The sequence below is a fragment of the Nicotiana sylvestris genome, chromosome 7, assembly GCF_000393655.2.
Source record: "Nicotiana sylvestris chromosome 7, ASM39365v2, whole genome shotgun sequence".
In the NCBI taxonomy this organism is placed as follows: Eukaryota; Viridiplantae; Streptophyta; class Magnoliopsida; order Solanales; family Solanaceae; genus Nicotiana; species Nicotiana sylvestris.
The window spans coordinates 173,706,959-173,723,324 of NC_091063.1; the positions used below are offsets into that span (position 1 = coordinate 173,706,959).

A 16,366-nucleotide genomic window follows, 5' to 3' on the forward strand; every position below is an offset into this window, starting at 1 on the left:
AGAGGTAGAGGCGGTGAAGGCGGAACCTATAGCGTGGAAGCAAAATAATAGACCGCCTTGCCTCAAAGAAAGAGGCTGCTCGAGATCATTTATCCTCGGTTGAAAGCCAACTCCAAGGCATGAAAGAGAAGAACTTGGCACAAACTAAGAAAATTGAGGAGCTCCAAGCTCGGTTGGTCACGAAACTTGCAGTGGCAAAATCTAAGGCTGAGATAGCTAAGGTCGATGTTGAGGCAATCGTGGCCATCTACTGATCTGACGCTGAAGCCACTCAAGCTCGAGCAAAGGAAGTTGCTGATATTGCTCAGACTCGAGCATACTGGGTTCGAGCTTGCCAAGTTCTAGTCTCGAAGGGAGATTCTCGAGGAGATCCACGCTCGTAGCTTCGATCTCGCTGCCGAGATCAAAGATGTGAAAGAGCTTAAGCCGAAGCCAAAGCATTGGTCTCTTCTGATGATGATGATTCTGGGAGCATGAGTGGATTCGATAGCGGAGAAGACCCTGAGGGTAAAGATGTTGCTCCTGGAGAAGGTTAAATACTTAGGATCTTTTTAGGATTTTTTGCATGGAATTCCAATCGGGCCATCTTTCCCCTGTAAATAACTTTGACATATATAAAGATCTTTGTGAAATTTCATCACTTCTGCCTTATGAAATTTGTGCTTTATTTATGTTCTATGAAATTGCTATTCATAGGTTCGAGGTTCAGATAATTTGGATCGAAACCGAACTAGTGTCGAGTGAGTGCTTGCTCGAACTCGAAGTAGGGTAACCATTAGGTTTTAATTGAGTGAGGATGACCCCTCGAACTCAAAACGAAATATGGCCCTTAGGCTTTCGTATTAGGTCGATATGGCCTTGGTAAAAATATTTACTTTTCCCTTTTCGGCTTAAAAGATTCATTGTTAATTATACAAAATTTGTTATGCCTTAGCACGAAATAAGGAATTGTTCGAGAGTTTGAACAATTTTACATTCATTAAGGTTCTCGAGGCTTGATATTATCGAATCCCTTTGTCGAGAATTCGAACAATTTTACATTCATTAGGGTTCTCGAGGCTTGATATTATCAAATCCCTTTGTCATTTTGTCGAGGGTAGCCTTTTTAACTGGTTTATAAGAATATTCGAAGGCCTGTTTTGTTACGGAATTCGGACGTCTCCCAACTGTGCTAATTTGGCTGCAACCTTTTTATTTGTGAATTGCCTCTTAGGCTTATTTTACCGTTTTACTTCAAGCTCGCCCGAAGTGTCAGTCCCCGAGTGGGGTAGCCGTGTCCTGTAAAAATCGAGGGTTGCCTTTAAGGTCTTATGATCTCGAGTTTTAATAATTCAATCTCATTTGTTTTTCAGACGGAAGTACCCGAGCGTGGGTTTAGTTGTTTGAACTTCCATTATAATCGGCACTTAAGCCTATTTTCACAATAGATCAAGAGCATGAAATTGTAAAGTAGATAATTTTTTGAGAGAAGGCATGAGATTTCGGCAAGGAAAAATACTTCTTTCAATAAACAATTACACATGTGTACATGTTTTATGTTAGGGCTCGAATAACCTATATGGACACGATTTGTTCGACCGTTTGGCCCTTACAAAATTTTACCTATCGAGACTCCGTTGTTACGAAGTGATTTCCTTGCAACAAAGTTGACATTCGAGGGTAATGCCCTCCAGTATTCGAGGTTGATTGTAAAGAAGCATCGGATACTGTTGAATTGTTCTAAGTTAGCATGATCAATGGTTGCCTCATTAAAAACCTCACCGGAAAACCCAATTGGGACAAAACCGGTCTAAGGGGAAAAGAGTGCAACGTGTGCTTTCAGACCTAAAGACTTTGTGCTGAAAGATCCATCGCCGTTCCTGATCGAACACTTGCTATTAGTTAGTTTAAAATATAAATGAAAATAGAGATGGCCGTACCTTAGCAGTAGTATTGCTTTAGGAGTGATACGCTCCAATTGTTTGGTAATTGCTCGTCACTCATCGTACCGAGCTTCTAGGATCCCCTTCCGATGACGTCGAGGACCTGATATGGTCCTTCTCAGTTTGGACCCAGTTTCCTTCATTCGGATTTCGAGTTTTGAGGGTGACTTTTCTTAGCACCAAGTCCCCAATTTTAAAATATTGAAGATTGGTTCTTCGATTGTAGTACCTTTCGATTTGCTATTTTTGTGCGGCCAATCAAACGAGGGCGACTTCTCGTCTTTGGTCCAACAATTCTAGGCTCGTGTTCATGGCCTCATTTTATGATTCTTCTGTCTCATGTCGAAACCTGAGGCTAGGTTCCTCGACCTCGACTAGGATAAGAGCTTTGGCACCATAGACTAAAGAGAACGGTGTTGCCCCCGTACTGGATTTTGACGTCGTGTGGTAGCCCAAAGAACCTCGAGCAAGATCTATCTCCATTTTTCCTTAGCGTCAATCAATCTTTTCTTAATATTTTGAATGATGGTTTTGTTGGTTGATTTGGTTTGTCTGTTCCCGCTGGGATGGTATGGCATTGATAGAATCCTTTTAATCTTGTGATCCTCGAGAAATTTAGTCACTTTGCTGCTGATGAATTGCTTTCCATTGTCGCATACAATCTCAGCAGGCATCCCGTATCGACATATAATGTGGTCCCAAATGAAGTCTATGACTTCTTTTTCTCTGACGTTCTCGAAAGTCTGTGCTTCAACCCACTTAGAAAAATAATCAGTCATAAATAAAATAAATTAAGCTTTACCTGGGGAAGATGGTAGAGGGATGACGATGTCCATTCCCTATTTCATGAATGGCCATGGGGATAAGACCGAATGGAGCTGCTCCCCGGGCTGGTGAATCATCGGCGCATACCTTTGGCATTTGTCGCATTGTCGAACGAACTCTTTTGTATCCTTTTCCATATCAACCCAGTAATTCGGCACCCGAGTGGTTCCCACAAGTGCCTTCGTGAATATCCTGAAGGACATAATTGGTATCTCCTGGTCCCAAACATATTGCCAATGGCCCATCGAACATTCTCCTGAATAGCGTTTTGTCCTCAGCCAAAGTGAACCATGCTGCCTTTGTGCGTAGAGTCCTTGACTCCTTCGAATCTGATGGGAGTTTCCCATTCTTCAAGCATTCAATGTACTCGTTTCTCCAATCCCAAGTCAAAATTGTAGAGTTTATATCAGCTTGGCTTTCTTCGATCACTGATCTCGAGAATTGTATGATAGTCCCCGAGTTAAGCTCATCATCTTTGATCGATGACCCCAAGTTTGCAAGGGCATCGGCCTCGTTGTTCTGTTATCGAGGTATGTGTTGAAAGGTCCACTCCTTAAATCGATGTAAAGTTACCTGTAGCTTGTCTAAGTACCTCTACGTTCGATCTTCTCGGACTTCAAAAGTTCTGTTGACTTGGTTTACCATGGGTAGGGAATCATATTTAGGCTCGATGACCTCTGCTCCCAAACTTTTAGCCAGCTCGAGACCTACAATCATGGCCTCATACTCGGCCTCATTGTTAGTTAAGTTTGAAGTTTTGATAGATTGTCTAATTATATTATCCGTGGGCAGCTTCAGAATGATTCCCAGCCCAGACCCTTTCACGTTCAAACATTGTCCGTGAAGAGGATCCATACCCCTGATGATGTACTCAATTTTAATAACCGGTCCTTTCGACCTCGGGTACAAGGGCTGGCGTGAAGTCAACTAAGATTTGAGACTTGATGGTTGTTCGGGGTTGATACTCAATATAGTACCCGCTAAGTTCCATGGCCCATTTGGCCAAACGCCCCGAAAGTTTGGGTTTATACAAAATATTTCAAAGGGGATAGGTAGTTACAACACATATTGGGTGACATTGGAAATACGGTTTTAATTTCCTAGAGGCACTTATTAAAGCAAGAGCTAATTTTTCTAAGTGAGGATACCTAGTTTTGGCCTCACCTAAGATCAGACTAATATAGTAAACAGAGAATTACGTACCTTGTTCTTCTCGGACTAGGACCCCTCTTACCGCTATTTCTGAGACCGCCAAGTATAAGTAGAGTTGCTCATCCGCTTTTGGGGTGTGAAGCAGCGGAGGGCTTAACATGTATCGTTTTAGTTCTTCTAAGGCTTGTTGGCATTCCGAGGTCCATGAAAAATTGCTCTTCTTCTTAAGCAGTAAGAAGAACCGTCGACTTCTATCTGAGGACCTCGAGATGAATCGCTCTAGGGCGACTATGCTCCTGGTCAGCCTCTATACGATCCTCAGGTTATCCACGACTTTGATATCCTCGATAGCTTTGATTTTATCAGGGTTGATCTCGATCCCGCGATTGGACACCATGAAGTCGAGAAACTTGCTCGAGCCGACCCCGAATTCACACTTTTGTGGGTTGAGTTTCATGTTGTACCTCCTTAGTATATCGAAAGTCTCCAGCAAATGTTTCAAATGGTCCTTTGTTCACAGGAACTTAACTAGCATGTCATCAATATAAACTTCCATAGATTTCCCTATTTGTTCTTCGAATATTTGATTTACTAGGTGTTGATAAGTTTCACCAGCATTTTTCAGTCCGAACGGCATTACGTTATAACAATAGGTGCCGTATTTAGTGATAAACGAAGTCTTTTCCTGATCCTCTGGGTTCATCTGTATTTGATTGTACCCAGAGTAGGCATCGAGAAAACTGGAAATCTCATGGCCGGTCGTAGCGTCGATGATGCGATCGATGTTCGGCAAAGGAAAGGTATCCATAGGATAGGCCTTGTTCAAGTCCTTATAGTCTATGCACATTCTAAGTTAATTTCCCTTCTTAGGGACTACCGCTACATTTGCTAATCATTCGAGATATTTTAATTCCTGAATGGACCATATTTTGAGAAGTTTGGTCACCTCGTCCTTGTTGAATGTATGCTTAACCTCGGACTGGGGTCTTCTCTTTTGCCTTACTAGATGGAACTTCGGGTCCAAGCTTAGTTGATGGATGGTGATCTCTGGTGGGATCCCTGTTATATCGAGATGGGACCAAGCTAAACAATCTATGTTATCTAAAAGAAATTGAATACATTTTTTCCTGAGCTTGGGAGTTAACCCTGTGCCCAGATATACCATTAGATTGGGCAGATGCTCGATCAGTGTGATTTGTTCCAGCTCTTCGACTGTTGACTTTGTTGCGTTAGAATTATCAGGGATTATGAAGGTTTGAGGTATCATATAATCATCATCCTCAAAGGTTTCCTGCTTCTACGATCGGGCCAAGGCTGGTGACTATGGTTGCTATTTGACTTCCTGCTTTCCCTTTGACTCTGATCCCTTTGTTGATGAAAGCGTCGATACCGATATCACTTCGTCGATTGCAAATATTTCTTTGGCAGCGAGTTGTTCACCGTACACCGTTTTGACTCCTTCCGATGTTGGGAACTTCAGGACTTGATGAAGAGTCGAGGGCACTACCATCATGTTATGGATCCAAGGCCTTCCGAGCAGTGCGTTGTACCTCATGTCACCCTCGATCACATGGAACTTTGTTTCTTGGATAGTCCCGACCACATTTACTAGCAAAATGATTTCACCTTTGGTGGCTTCACTTGTCATGTTGAAGCTGTTAAGTACTCGAGTTGCTCTACGACCCTTGATCGAATAATATTGGCCGAGCTACCTGGATCAATCAACACACGTTTAAATTGAATTTTATTCATAAGGATAGATATTACCAGTGCGTCGTTATGAGCCTGTTTGATCCCTTCTGTATCCTCGTCATTAAAAGACAAGGCCCCTTCTGGTAAGTAGTGCCGAGCCCATTTTTCTCTTGTAATTGTCAACTTGGTGCGTTTGAATACCGGTCCTTGAGGAATATCGACCCCTTCAACGATCATGTGAATAACATGTAGTGGCTCTTCTTGTGTCTGTTTGAATCTCTATTTTTGAACTGATTCTTGGCTCGATCACTTAAGAATTCTCAAAGGTGCCCCTCGTTGAACAACCAGGCTATTTCCTCCGTTAGTTGTCTGCAATCTTCTATTTTATGGCCATGGGTGCCCTGATACATGCATATTTGGTTTGCGTTTCTTTGGTCCAGATCGGTCTACAGAGGTCGAGTCCACCTGATCTTTGATACGCCCAATGGCGGAAGCATCTAAGCTGAAGTTATATTCTGACAGTTGAGGTGCTTCTTTGGACCCGACATCTGTATCGAAACCACTCTTGCTCATGAGTCCCCGGGAGCTTTGTCCCCAATCATTCCTTCTATCATTCCGAACGGGGTTGTATCTGGGCCCGCTATTTCTCCGATCTCTCCCGTATGGCTGATATCGGTCTCTGTTCGATCGTGGTTCTCTATCGACATCCCTTTTAACTCTGTCCACGGGCCTGCTGGGATCAATAGAACCAATTGGATCCTCCAGTTAATCGCCTTCGACCCTAATATTCGACTGATATCGATTATGTACATCAGACCAAGTGACGGAATGATATTCGATCAAATTCTGCTTTAATTGTTGAGAAGCTGTGGAACTTCGTTCGTTGAGATCTTGAGTGAAGGCTCGAGCAACCCAATCATTGGTGACCGTTGGCAAATCCATCCATTTCATTTGAAATCAAGGTACGAATTCCCTGAGCATCTTGTTGTCTTTTTGCCTTACCTTAAATAGGTCCGACTTTCTAGTTTCAACCTTAATGGATCCAGTTTGCGCCTTTACAAAGGAATCTGTAAGCATAGCAAATGAATTTGAATTTCTTCAGCAACATAGATTCAATTTCGTCATCTTCCAAGTCATTTCCTTTAATGATGCATGTATACGAGGTAACATGTTCATTCGAATCAGTTGTCCTGTTATACTTCGGAATCTTGGACATATGGAACTTCTTGGGGATTGGCTTCGGAGCCGCACTTAGGGGGAAGGGTTTTTGTACAAGCTTTTTAGAATCTAGCCCTTTCAATATCGGAGGCTCCCTCGGGATTTGGTCGACCCTAGAATTATAAGTTTCCACTTTCTTATCATTTTCCTCGATCTTCTTTTCCCTAGTCTTGATTCGCTTTGTCAGTTCCTCGAGAATTTTTACGATAGCAGGTTTTGTCTCCGATTCTCCTCCATTCGATCTCTTTGGCATCGATTCAGCTCTATGAACAACTTCTTGCGATGGCTCGAGCTCAATCCTACTCGGTGCACGATTCTAATTTTGGAGTTGTGCTATTGCAGCTTGTTGATTCTGCAATATTTCGAATATCATTCGAAGGCTAATTCTGTCTTCTTCACCACTCTGTGCGTTTTGATAGGTTGTTCGAGCATCTATGCGGATGCTATTTTCAGGATCGACGCCCAAATTTCCATTAATGGCAATATGGGAGCTGACATCAATAGGGTCCACGGCCGGAGCTCCATCGGGGTTGACTGGAGGTACTTCATTTCCTGAGGAGGCTATGTTTTCGTTCTCGCTTTGAAGACCAAGGCCATTGTCTATGTGTGTGGGCACTACTTGAGAGTTTGACATGTTGATCCTAGAATCAAAGACACTTCAAAGAATATGCGTAAAATAGTGTGTTTTATGAAAATTGTACCAGGCAATCACTATTATCCTTAGCTCCACGGTGGGCGCCAAACTGTTTACCCTAAAAATCAGATAAAAATTAAACTAATAAGTGGTTTTAAGGATATGTGATTTCACTTGGCACGAACTGATAAATATAAGAATTAATGCTAGGAATTGACAATAAAATAAAGCAAACCAATGTGATGAACAATTATGACCCTTGAGCTAATCGCCCTCGAACCAACTGAACAAACTATTGAGAGTATGAACTAGACAATAGAGCTTGCAAAAGATAAAGTGTGATATATTGCTTTGATATGCGTGAATGTAAGGTGATTACAAATGATTAAGACCCTCTTTATATAGTAGAGGAATCCTATTTACGGTATAATTCTAATTACAGAAGGAAATCTCATGTTTAGCTAAATAACCGTTCTTGATTTGATCTGCTCCAGGATTTCCGCCATGATTCTCGACCAATCACGGATATCTCGCCTTTCCGTTATTATGCTATCTTCGGCCTCGCTCGATGCCTATCCCGTTTGATCCCGATCATCACTGGTGTTGATCTTGAAAGGAATTTCGTATCCCGAACTCAGTACTTTATCCTCATGTCTTGGTCTGACATGCTACGGGGCAGATCCTCGACCTATCCCCTGGTCCCGGTTAATCAGTGAAATTGGGTGGGCCCGATTTTTACCGTATACAGTAAGTTTTATTTATTTTTAGTGAATTATATAAATACAACATTTAGACTAAAGTTACTGAGTACGGCCGAACTCATATCATGCTATGTCGTTGTTCATAATTTGAATTGGAGATTGGTGACTGATACTTAGACATAAGATTGGTCTTAGCAAAGATGATGATCATATGTTAGCCATAAAAATATAACCATAAGGATTTGTGGAACATTGAAAGTTTGTAGTAACGCTTTTAATGTTAATAATGAGAGTCAGAGCTCAAGTAAATTTGTGTACGCAAGACAACCCTTTTTTGTGTAAATTTATAGATATCTATTCTCTCTTTTTTCCTAAAATGTTTTCATTCCAATTAGAGCTTTACTTAGTCGTTTAGGGCCATAACTTACCAATTAGGTTAAGTACACAAACTATTCAGGGTAGTTTCTCTATATCAGGCCATATATAGGCAGTGGCGAGCCAAATAAAAGTGCAAGAATGTTACATCTGCTACTACACTAAGTATTTTTCTTATGTCAAGAGGTAATAACTTTTATATATACAAAAATATATATTACCCATTCTCGAACTGCAAAAAAATAAAGCACTTAATTAGCCATTAATGTCTTTCTTAGGAATCGTAGGAAAAAAATATGTAGATATATGTTGCAGATGTAATTAATTAAATAAGAATGTGTTTTCTCTAACAAAGAGACGGTCACACAATTTTTATATTGTATTAAAGGAGACGAGAGGTCCTTGGTTCGACTCTCACCGTCACCCATTAACAAACAAAAAAATCACATATTTGTCTCATAAAAAAAAATCAAGTATGGACGGTAGAAATAGATAATTAAGTAACACACTTCAAGGGCAAAGAAGAGAAGAGAAATATTTTGTCAACTCATATACCTCCCCCCCCCCCCCCAAAGTAAGAATATAATTCTAAGATTTACAACCCGTTTGGATTGGCTTATTTTAAGTGTTTTTAAGTCATTTTGTAGTGTTTGGATAGAGTAAAAAAGTGCTTTTAAGCACTTGTTTTTAAGTTAAAATGACAAAAACAAGCCAAAAGCTAGAATTCCTAATTTATGGCTTAAAAGCTATTTTAGCTTTAAAATCACTTAAAATAAGCTCATCCAAACTTATATTGCTCTATTACTTGTTCTTTATCACGAAAAAAGAAAATGAAAAAGGGGGATTATTTTAAAAGCTTCCCTCGGATTTGATTTCGTAACTCTAACACCTCTTGTAGTTTACTAATATATTATGCATCCGTCCTTTAGTTTAATTTTTTTTGTCACAAGTCCTTTAAACCTATCTATTATAAATATAAAATTCAACTCTTTAAGTAAGCATGATTTTTTTATTTTATTTTTGTGGGGGAGGGGGAGGGGGGTGGGGGGTTCTTATCATGGATATGCGATAGGTGAGAGGAAAAGATTAATCACAATAAAAGAGCATTTCTAACTCAAATAATTAAGGGGAAAATAACAAAATCATAAATTGTTGATTTTAGCCTTTCTTTTCACCACATTCTTGATTAAGTAAGTTTCGAAAAAAGATTCAGATTTTTACTTAAAAGTAATTAAAAAAAGAATGATTAAAACAGCTTTAACCAAAAAAAAAATGAAATTACCAAATGTGTAAATATTAAGTAGTATTGACTAATACAGTACTAATTGTTAAGGAAAATGTAGTAGGGTTTCCCTTCCTATCACACGCCGTGACGAGGGTGGAAATTTCTAAGTGTTGAACCCCTCTTTCAGTTATTTCACTCGTTTTTTACTCCTTTCGCTCTCCTCCCCTACCCCTCCCCCCCCCCCCCCCACAAAACCAACCCAACCCACCCACAACCCCCACCCCACCCCTTTTTTCCTCATATTTTAACTCTTTAAATACTCAGCTAGACCAAACCATGACATGCACAAAGTAAAGGCATCAAAAAACCTAGAGAGAGAGAGAGAGAGAGTGAAAAAGAAAAAGAAAAAAAACACAAATATTTGAAGATTAGTGTTTGTAAAAATGGAGATGTATGATAGTAATAATCTACTACCACCAGGATTTAGGTTCTATCCTACAGAAGAGGAATTGGTGGATTTTTATCTGAGAAATAAGCTTAATGGCAAAAGAGAATTAGACATTCAACGTGTTATACCTGTTGTTAATATATATCAACACAATCCATGTCAACTCCCAGGTTATTGCATCTCCATATATATCCTTTTAATTTGCATCATAATTCTTTCTTCACACACACACACACTATATATGATACTCAAAACCATTCAATATAAGTTTATCCTTTTGTTCAATTTTAATTATGTTAATTATTTTTTTGATATGTGATGGTTTAATTATTATATCAAACATCATTTTTTGCAGTCTAAAAGATTAAGAATTTGTTATTAACCTTCGTTTTATGAGATTTTTCCGAGTCATTTGTTTTTGATTGCTAAACCTAATCTTCCTAGAGAAAGAAAACCTAATTTTTTTTTTTTTTTTTGTAGAATTTACCTTACATGCACTTGACAACAATTTTAAAATTTTTTTACATTATTAGTGTATTTTGACCTGTTGCACATGTTAACTATATCACTACTACCAGGACAATGGAAGCGGATCCAGGATTTAAGCTCTATGATTCAATTTTTAATGTTCTTAGCATGGAACCCATTGTATTTTTAAAGTTATGAATTCATATCTACTATTTGTTGCAATTTCAATAGAATTTTACACATAAATTTAAAACCCGCATCAAAAGTACTGGATTCAGATGAATCCGATGGTAGTATGTTGCATCCGCCTATGAGGGACAACTACCTCTAGCTATCTTAGATGACCTAGCTAATAGTGTAATTTTTTTTTATAGAAGTTAGACTCTTTTTTTAACCTTTCTTCTTCTCAATGTGATTCTTGAAAACCAGAAATGGCAGGAGAAGGAATTCGAAATGACTCAGAGCAATGGTTTTTCTTCATTCCAATTCAAGATAGGGAAGCTAGAGGAGGGAGACCTACTAGGCTTACAACAGAAGGATATTGGAAAGCTACTGGAACTCCTGGTTATGTATATTCATCCAATAATAGAATTATTGGAGGCAAAAGAACTATGGTTTTCTATAAAGGAAGAGCTCCAAATGGGAAGAAAACCCTGTGGAAGATGAATGAGTATAAAGCCAGTGATGGAGAAGCTTCAGCAACAAATAGTGTTACAAATTTAAAGGTCAGTTGCTCCCTCAAAAAATTAGGGTTTTTAACTAGCTAGATGTACTTCTAATCAAATCTCTCTATAACGGTATCGTTTGTCCTTTAATTTTATTTTATTCTGCTTCTATGACACGAAATGTTGTCATAGGAAACATATAGTATAAGATAACATGAAAAATCGGTTCCAAACAAAACTAGGTTATTTTAGTAAAATAGTGGTATAAAAAATGAATGTTATAGAGTGATTTGACGGTTTATACTCCTCCGTTCCAAGTTAGTTGTCATGTTTCACTTCTTGAGAGTCAATTTGAATAATCGTTGGAGCTAAATTAAATTAGATCAACTCAATATTTTAAACTTAAAATTTAGATATTCAAAAACTATACAAAAATTACTGCAAGCTGTTGTGATGAAAAAATACATTTTAAAGTAATGATCAAAGTTCACGTAGCTTGACTGTCGAGAAGCAAAACACGACAACAAATTCGGGATGGAGGGTTTATATACTTCTTCCATGTCATTTTATGTGAAGGTGTTTGACCAGATTTTTAAAACTTGTGATCTATCATCATTAGACATTTCTGTTGTTACAAATTACTGTATCATCAAGGTAAGATCAAATTGCTGACTTCTATTATCTAGTTTCTTGATATAAGCAAGATTCTTCTTATAACTGAAACTCAAAATTTTCATGTGTTAATAGAAATAGCTTATTCATAGGCGGATCCACGATTTAAAAATATAGGCGTACTGTCATCCTTTTTTTTTTTTTAAATATGGGTGTCCCACTAGCCACACAAAATATGAGCGTACATACAATCAGTTTGGTCGATTTTAGGGTTATGAAGTGTTGGTCATATAAAAAAATTATTATTGACCCGAGTTCGATTCAATCAATTAAATAAAATTGGAAGCAAATTTGGAAATAAAATACTAACAAGTCAGGAAAAGCGCATCATTTATTATATTAATTTGAAGAAAATTAAGCTTTTTTTCCGGAAGAAATTAAAACAAAAGAAAATGAGATAAAAAGAGGGTCACAAATGTAAAAAATGAGAGATGATTTTCACACAGATATTTTTAACAGTGATTGTATGAATGACAAAATCTTCAGTGGCTTAAGCTAAATCAGTGAACCGTTTAATTTGTCATGTATATGAGCTCACAGTTTAATATATAATTATTTTAAACATAATATGTATATATAATTTTTTAGGATTTTAGCCAATAATTCCCCACAACGAAGCACATAGATCCGCCCCACATCATACATATGTCTGTTTCTCAAGGTTGTAACAATTGTAACATGTTGTGATGATTGCACTGAAGGTGGAACTGACAAGAAAGCATAACCAATATAATTAATGTACTTGATTGATCATTTTTTTTATACAGATCCAGTGAATTTTATGTTTGAATACTGTAGTCAAACCTTTTTATAATAGTTTTATTTGTTCCAATATTTTTTGGCTGCTATAATGAAGTATTATTATAAAGAACGGATATATATTAAAACATAATATGAAGAATGGTTTTAAAAATAACTTAACAGTTATAGTAAAGTGTTGTTATAAAGGATGTTTGTTATAAAGAGGTCTGACTGTATTTATAATAATAAGATAAAAAGTGAAGTTTAACAATAATTTATTTTCAAATATAAAAAAATAATTCTTGAAACTAAAAGGGAAAGTATACCAGATCAAATAAGACAAAGAAAGTATCTTGCAAGTGTTAGATTTATGTAATATACTTTGCCAGCTTTTTTATTCCCCTTCCTGTCTAGATCTCTCCAACCAAAAGTAAAAATAATTAAAAAGAGAGGCAGATTCAGGATTTGAAGTGACGGGGCATTACTATCAAATAAAAGTTTGAGTAAATAATGGATAATTAGGAACTGAATCCAAGCAAGTAAAAGTTAATTTGTACCCCTCAAATCAACCAATGCAGTTGTCTAAACTTTAAGTTTTAAGGTGTCAATCAAAATATATACATGTTATATGTTTTTTGAAATTACCGAGGACCGTGAATCCTCCCTTTTTAGTTCATAACGAATGAACCTCCGGATGAAGAAAAAATTTTCCCTCCAATTTTACTAAACCATGGGATCCCCGAGTAGTTTATCGGACAAATTGAGCTGTCATGACGATACCTTTCAACATCGGAAAAGACTTCTCTTCATCACGAGAATGCTTAAGGGTAGGTCCGCCTCTGATTCCCCTATATATAGGTCACAATGATCTAACATGACAATAATTAAATGCTCTCTTTATGCTCTACCACACATTAAAAATAAGTTTAAGATCTTTTTCTTGCTCATATGTATAGATATAATATATGTATTTTAATTTTGATTTTTAACCATCAAATTAATATGGTGCTCAAGCGATTTCTTTCTCTCACCCTGTAGCCTACTAAAATTCTTTTTATTATTGTTATTTTAGTACCACCTTGAAGTGGCAGAGGATTTGATATAAACCCTACTTAGTAAATTAAAATCCAAAAAATAAAAAGAGGGACATAAAACCTAGCCTCCACAAAAACAAGGTTTGAATTGGACAAGCACAATAATATACAAAATGTCTGCATGTGCTTGGAATTATATGTTGGGATCTAATTTAAGCAGTGTAAGGATTGGTAGGGAAGACTTTTCCTTATCTCAAATATATATATTACACAAAAAAACAAAATATCATCTAAGCAAACTTATTCATTTAAGCCATAGCCTACTAAAGTATTCATTTGCTTGAAAATTTATGTTTCTTTTGTTCCTCTTGTTATTATGTAGAGCTTTTACAAATTTTATGAAACTGTCATGATTAGATACTAAGCTATGTTTCTTTCTTTCTTTCTTTACTTGTAAACAATGAAAAGTTCTAGCTTCCTTAAAAATTATATATATGACCATAATATCTAGATATTCTGATGTTGAATCAGGTAGCAACATGTCTCATTCTCTAGAAAGACACAATATTCATGCACCATCGATAATAACTTTCACATATATAAAGTATGAAGTGACTTATTATTGTTATTGATAATATAAAGAATTTTTTTTTATACGATTAACATGGTCTAGCTGTCGAGGGTCTCCCGGAAACAGCCTCCATACCCTCCGGGTAGGGGTAAGATCTGCCTACACTCTACCCTCCTCACTAGTGGGATTATATTGGGTTGTTGTTGTTGATTGTACATGGTCTAATTAATTATGGTAGGTTGTTTATCATTTCTATCAGGTTACTTATTGATTCTTTAAAAAAAAAAAAACAGCCCGGTGCATAAGATATCCTGCATTCACGCAAGGTCCAAGAAAGGACCGCACCCCAAAGAATGTGACGTAAATAGCCTACGCTAATACAAACATTACTTATTAGTAATTCTTATCATAGATAGTTACATTTAGTTACTTTATTCTAATGAAATTGATTGAGTAAATATTTTTTACGCCGTTGAGAATAGAGCTAGGAGCGGGGTGTACCTTCAATGAATTAGTATCATCCGACACTGCTTCGTCAAAATGGCGGCATATACTGTCAGTTTAATTTAATTATTCATTTGTTCACTTCTTATATATTGATACCACTTGCCAAAAAATAATCTTGCATATACCAAGAACTTAAACTATTCAAATTGTATGCAGTTGCGGCATGAATTCAGCTTGTGCAGAATGTACAAGAAATCAAAGTGTGTTAGGGCATTTGACAGAAGGCCACCTGGTTTTGGTATTATTGAAGGAACAGTAGTACCCCCTCAACCACTAAATGCTGTTGGAGATGATGAGGCTACACCATCAAACCAGAATATTAATCCTCCAAACGATAAAAATTTACTCGCACAAAATGTTTATTTAATGGAAAGCTCATCCTCTGGAGAGGAGCATGCTCGTACTTCACAACCTGTGGAAACTTCAAATGATTTGGATTTTTCTGATGTCCCCTTATGGGATTGGGACTGCCACTTTATTTAAAAATGGGAATTAAAGTTTAAGTTAACTAATTATTAATCATTAATTAGCTAGGGTTTAACAACCTCAAGAGTAGATTTTACTTTTATGTTATCAATGTGGTTAGGTTCATAGTGTGTGTAAAATAAAGAGGTTGTAAAAATAAATTTAGAAGATTATTTGCCACCTATAGAAGCCTCTTTGTAATGTTGTTTTGTAAGAATAGAGTTTATCCTAATATTATTGTTGTGCTTCGTGTTTATGATCTCCCTCTTCAGTCCTTTTTGTGTCTTATAACATTATAAAGAGTCCATCTTTTTTTACTAACTCCATTTCCCCATGCATTCACCTCCCTCGCCGTGATGGAGGGTTAAGCATTGAGGCAGGTAGTCCGCTGCATAAAATATCTCGTAGTCCACGTAGGATTTGAGGAAGGAGAAGGACCGTACCCAAGGGGATGCGATGTAGGTAGTCTATCTTGATGTTCAATGGCTGATTTCAGGGCTTGAACTCGTGACTTTTAGATCATACAGAGACAATTTTACTATTGCTCTAAGATTCCCTTTCTCGATTAAGCATTGACCCCTAGAGAATACATGAAGGACAGGACATAAAACCTTACCTTCTCAAATCCTACATATGTGTTAATGAACATTCCCAACTTTGTAGCTTCCATAAAATTGAGCTTCTAACTTGATAGAACATCCTACACCTATTATATATATATTCACCTAGCTTTATAACTACGACTTGGTCTTCCTAGCGGCGTACGCAACAATTTTTCTAAGTAGCATCAATATTTAAAGAAATGAATAAATAAATAAATTACTGTACTGACAAGCGGTTTCATTTTTATATTTATACCTAGTATTTTAATCTTATTTATTATTTATACATATAGATTTCGAAAAAAATTCGACGAAGCAATGTGACGTGACACCGCTTCAAGCAAGATGCCTACGCCCCGCACTGCTTCCGACCAGTGAAAACAGTAAATAGGAAGGATTCTTCATTTCTACAAGTTACCACATATAACATTAGAATTATGTGGAGAATG

At 37.2% G+C, this 16,366-nt stretch overlaps 1 protein-coding gene across 1 annotated transcript; it reads left to right on the top strand.

Annotated features, from left to right (window-relative positions):
* The first annotated feature begins 10,100 nt into the window (after window positions 1-10,100).
* Window positions 10,101-15,436, top strand: LOC104247381 (NAC domain-containing protein 90-like). The gene is made up of 3 exons (XM_009803385.2): window positions 10,101-10,362; window positions 11,090-11,385; window positions 15,007-15,436. The coding sequence occupies exons 1-3, from the start codon at window positions 10,188-10,190 to the stop codon at window positions 15,331-15,333; spliced, it is 798 nt and encodes a 265-aa protein (XP_009801687.1). The 5' UTR covers window positions 10,101-10,187; the 3' UTR covers window positions 15,334-15,436.
* Window positions 15,437-16,366: the final 930 nt, after the last annotated feature.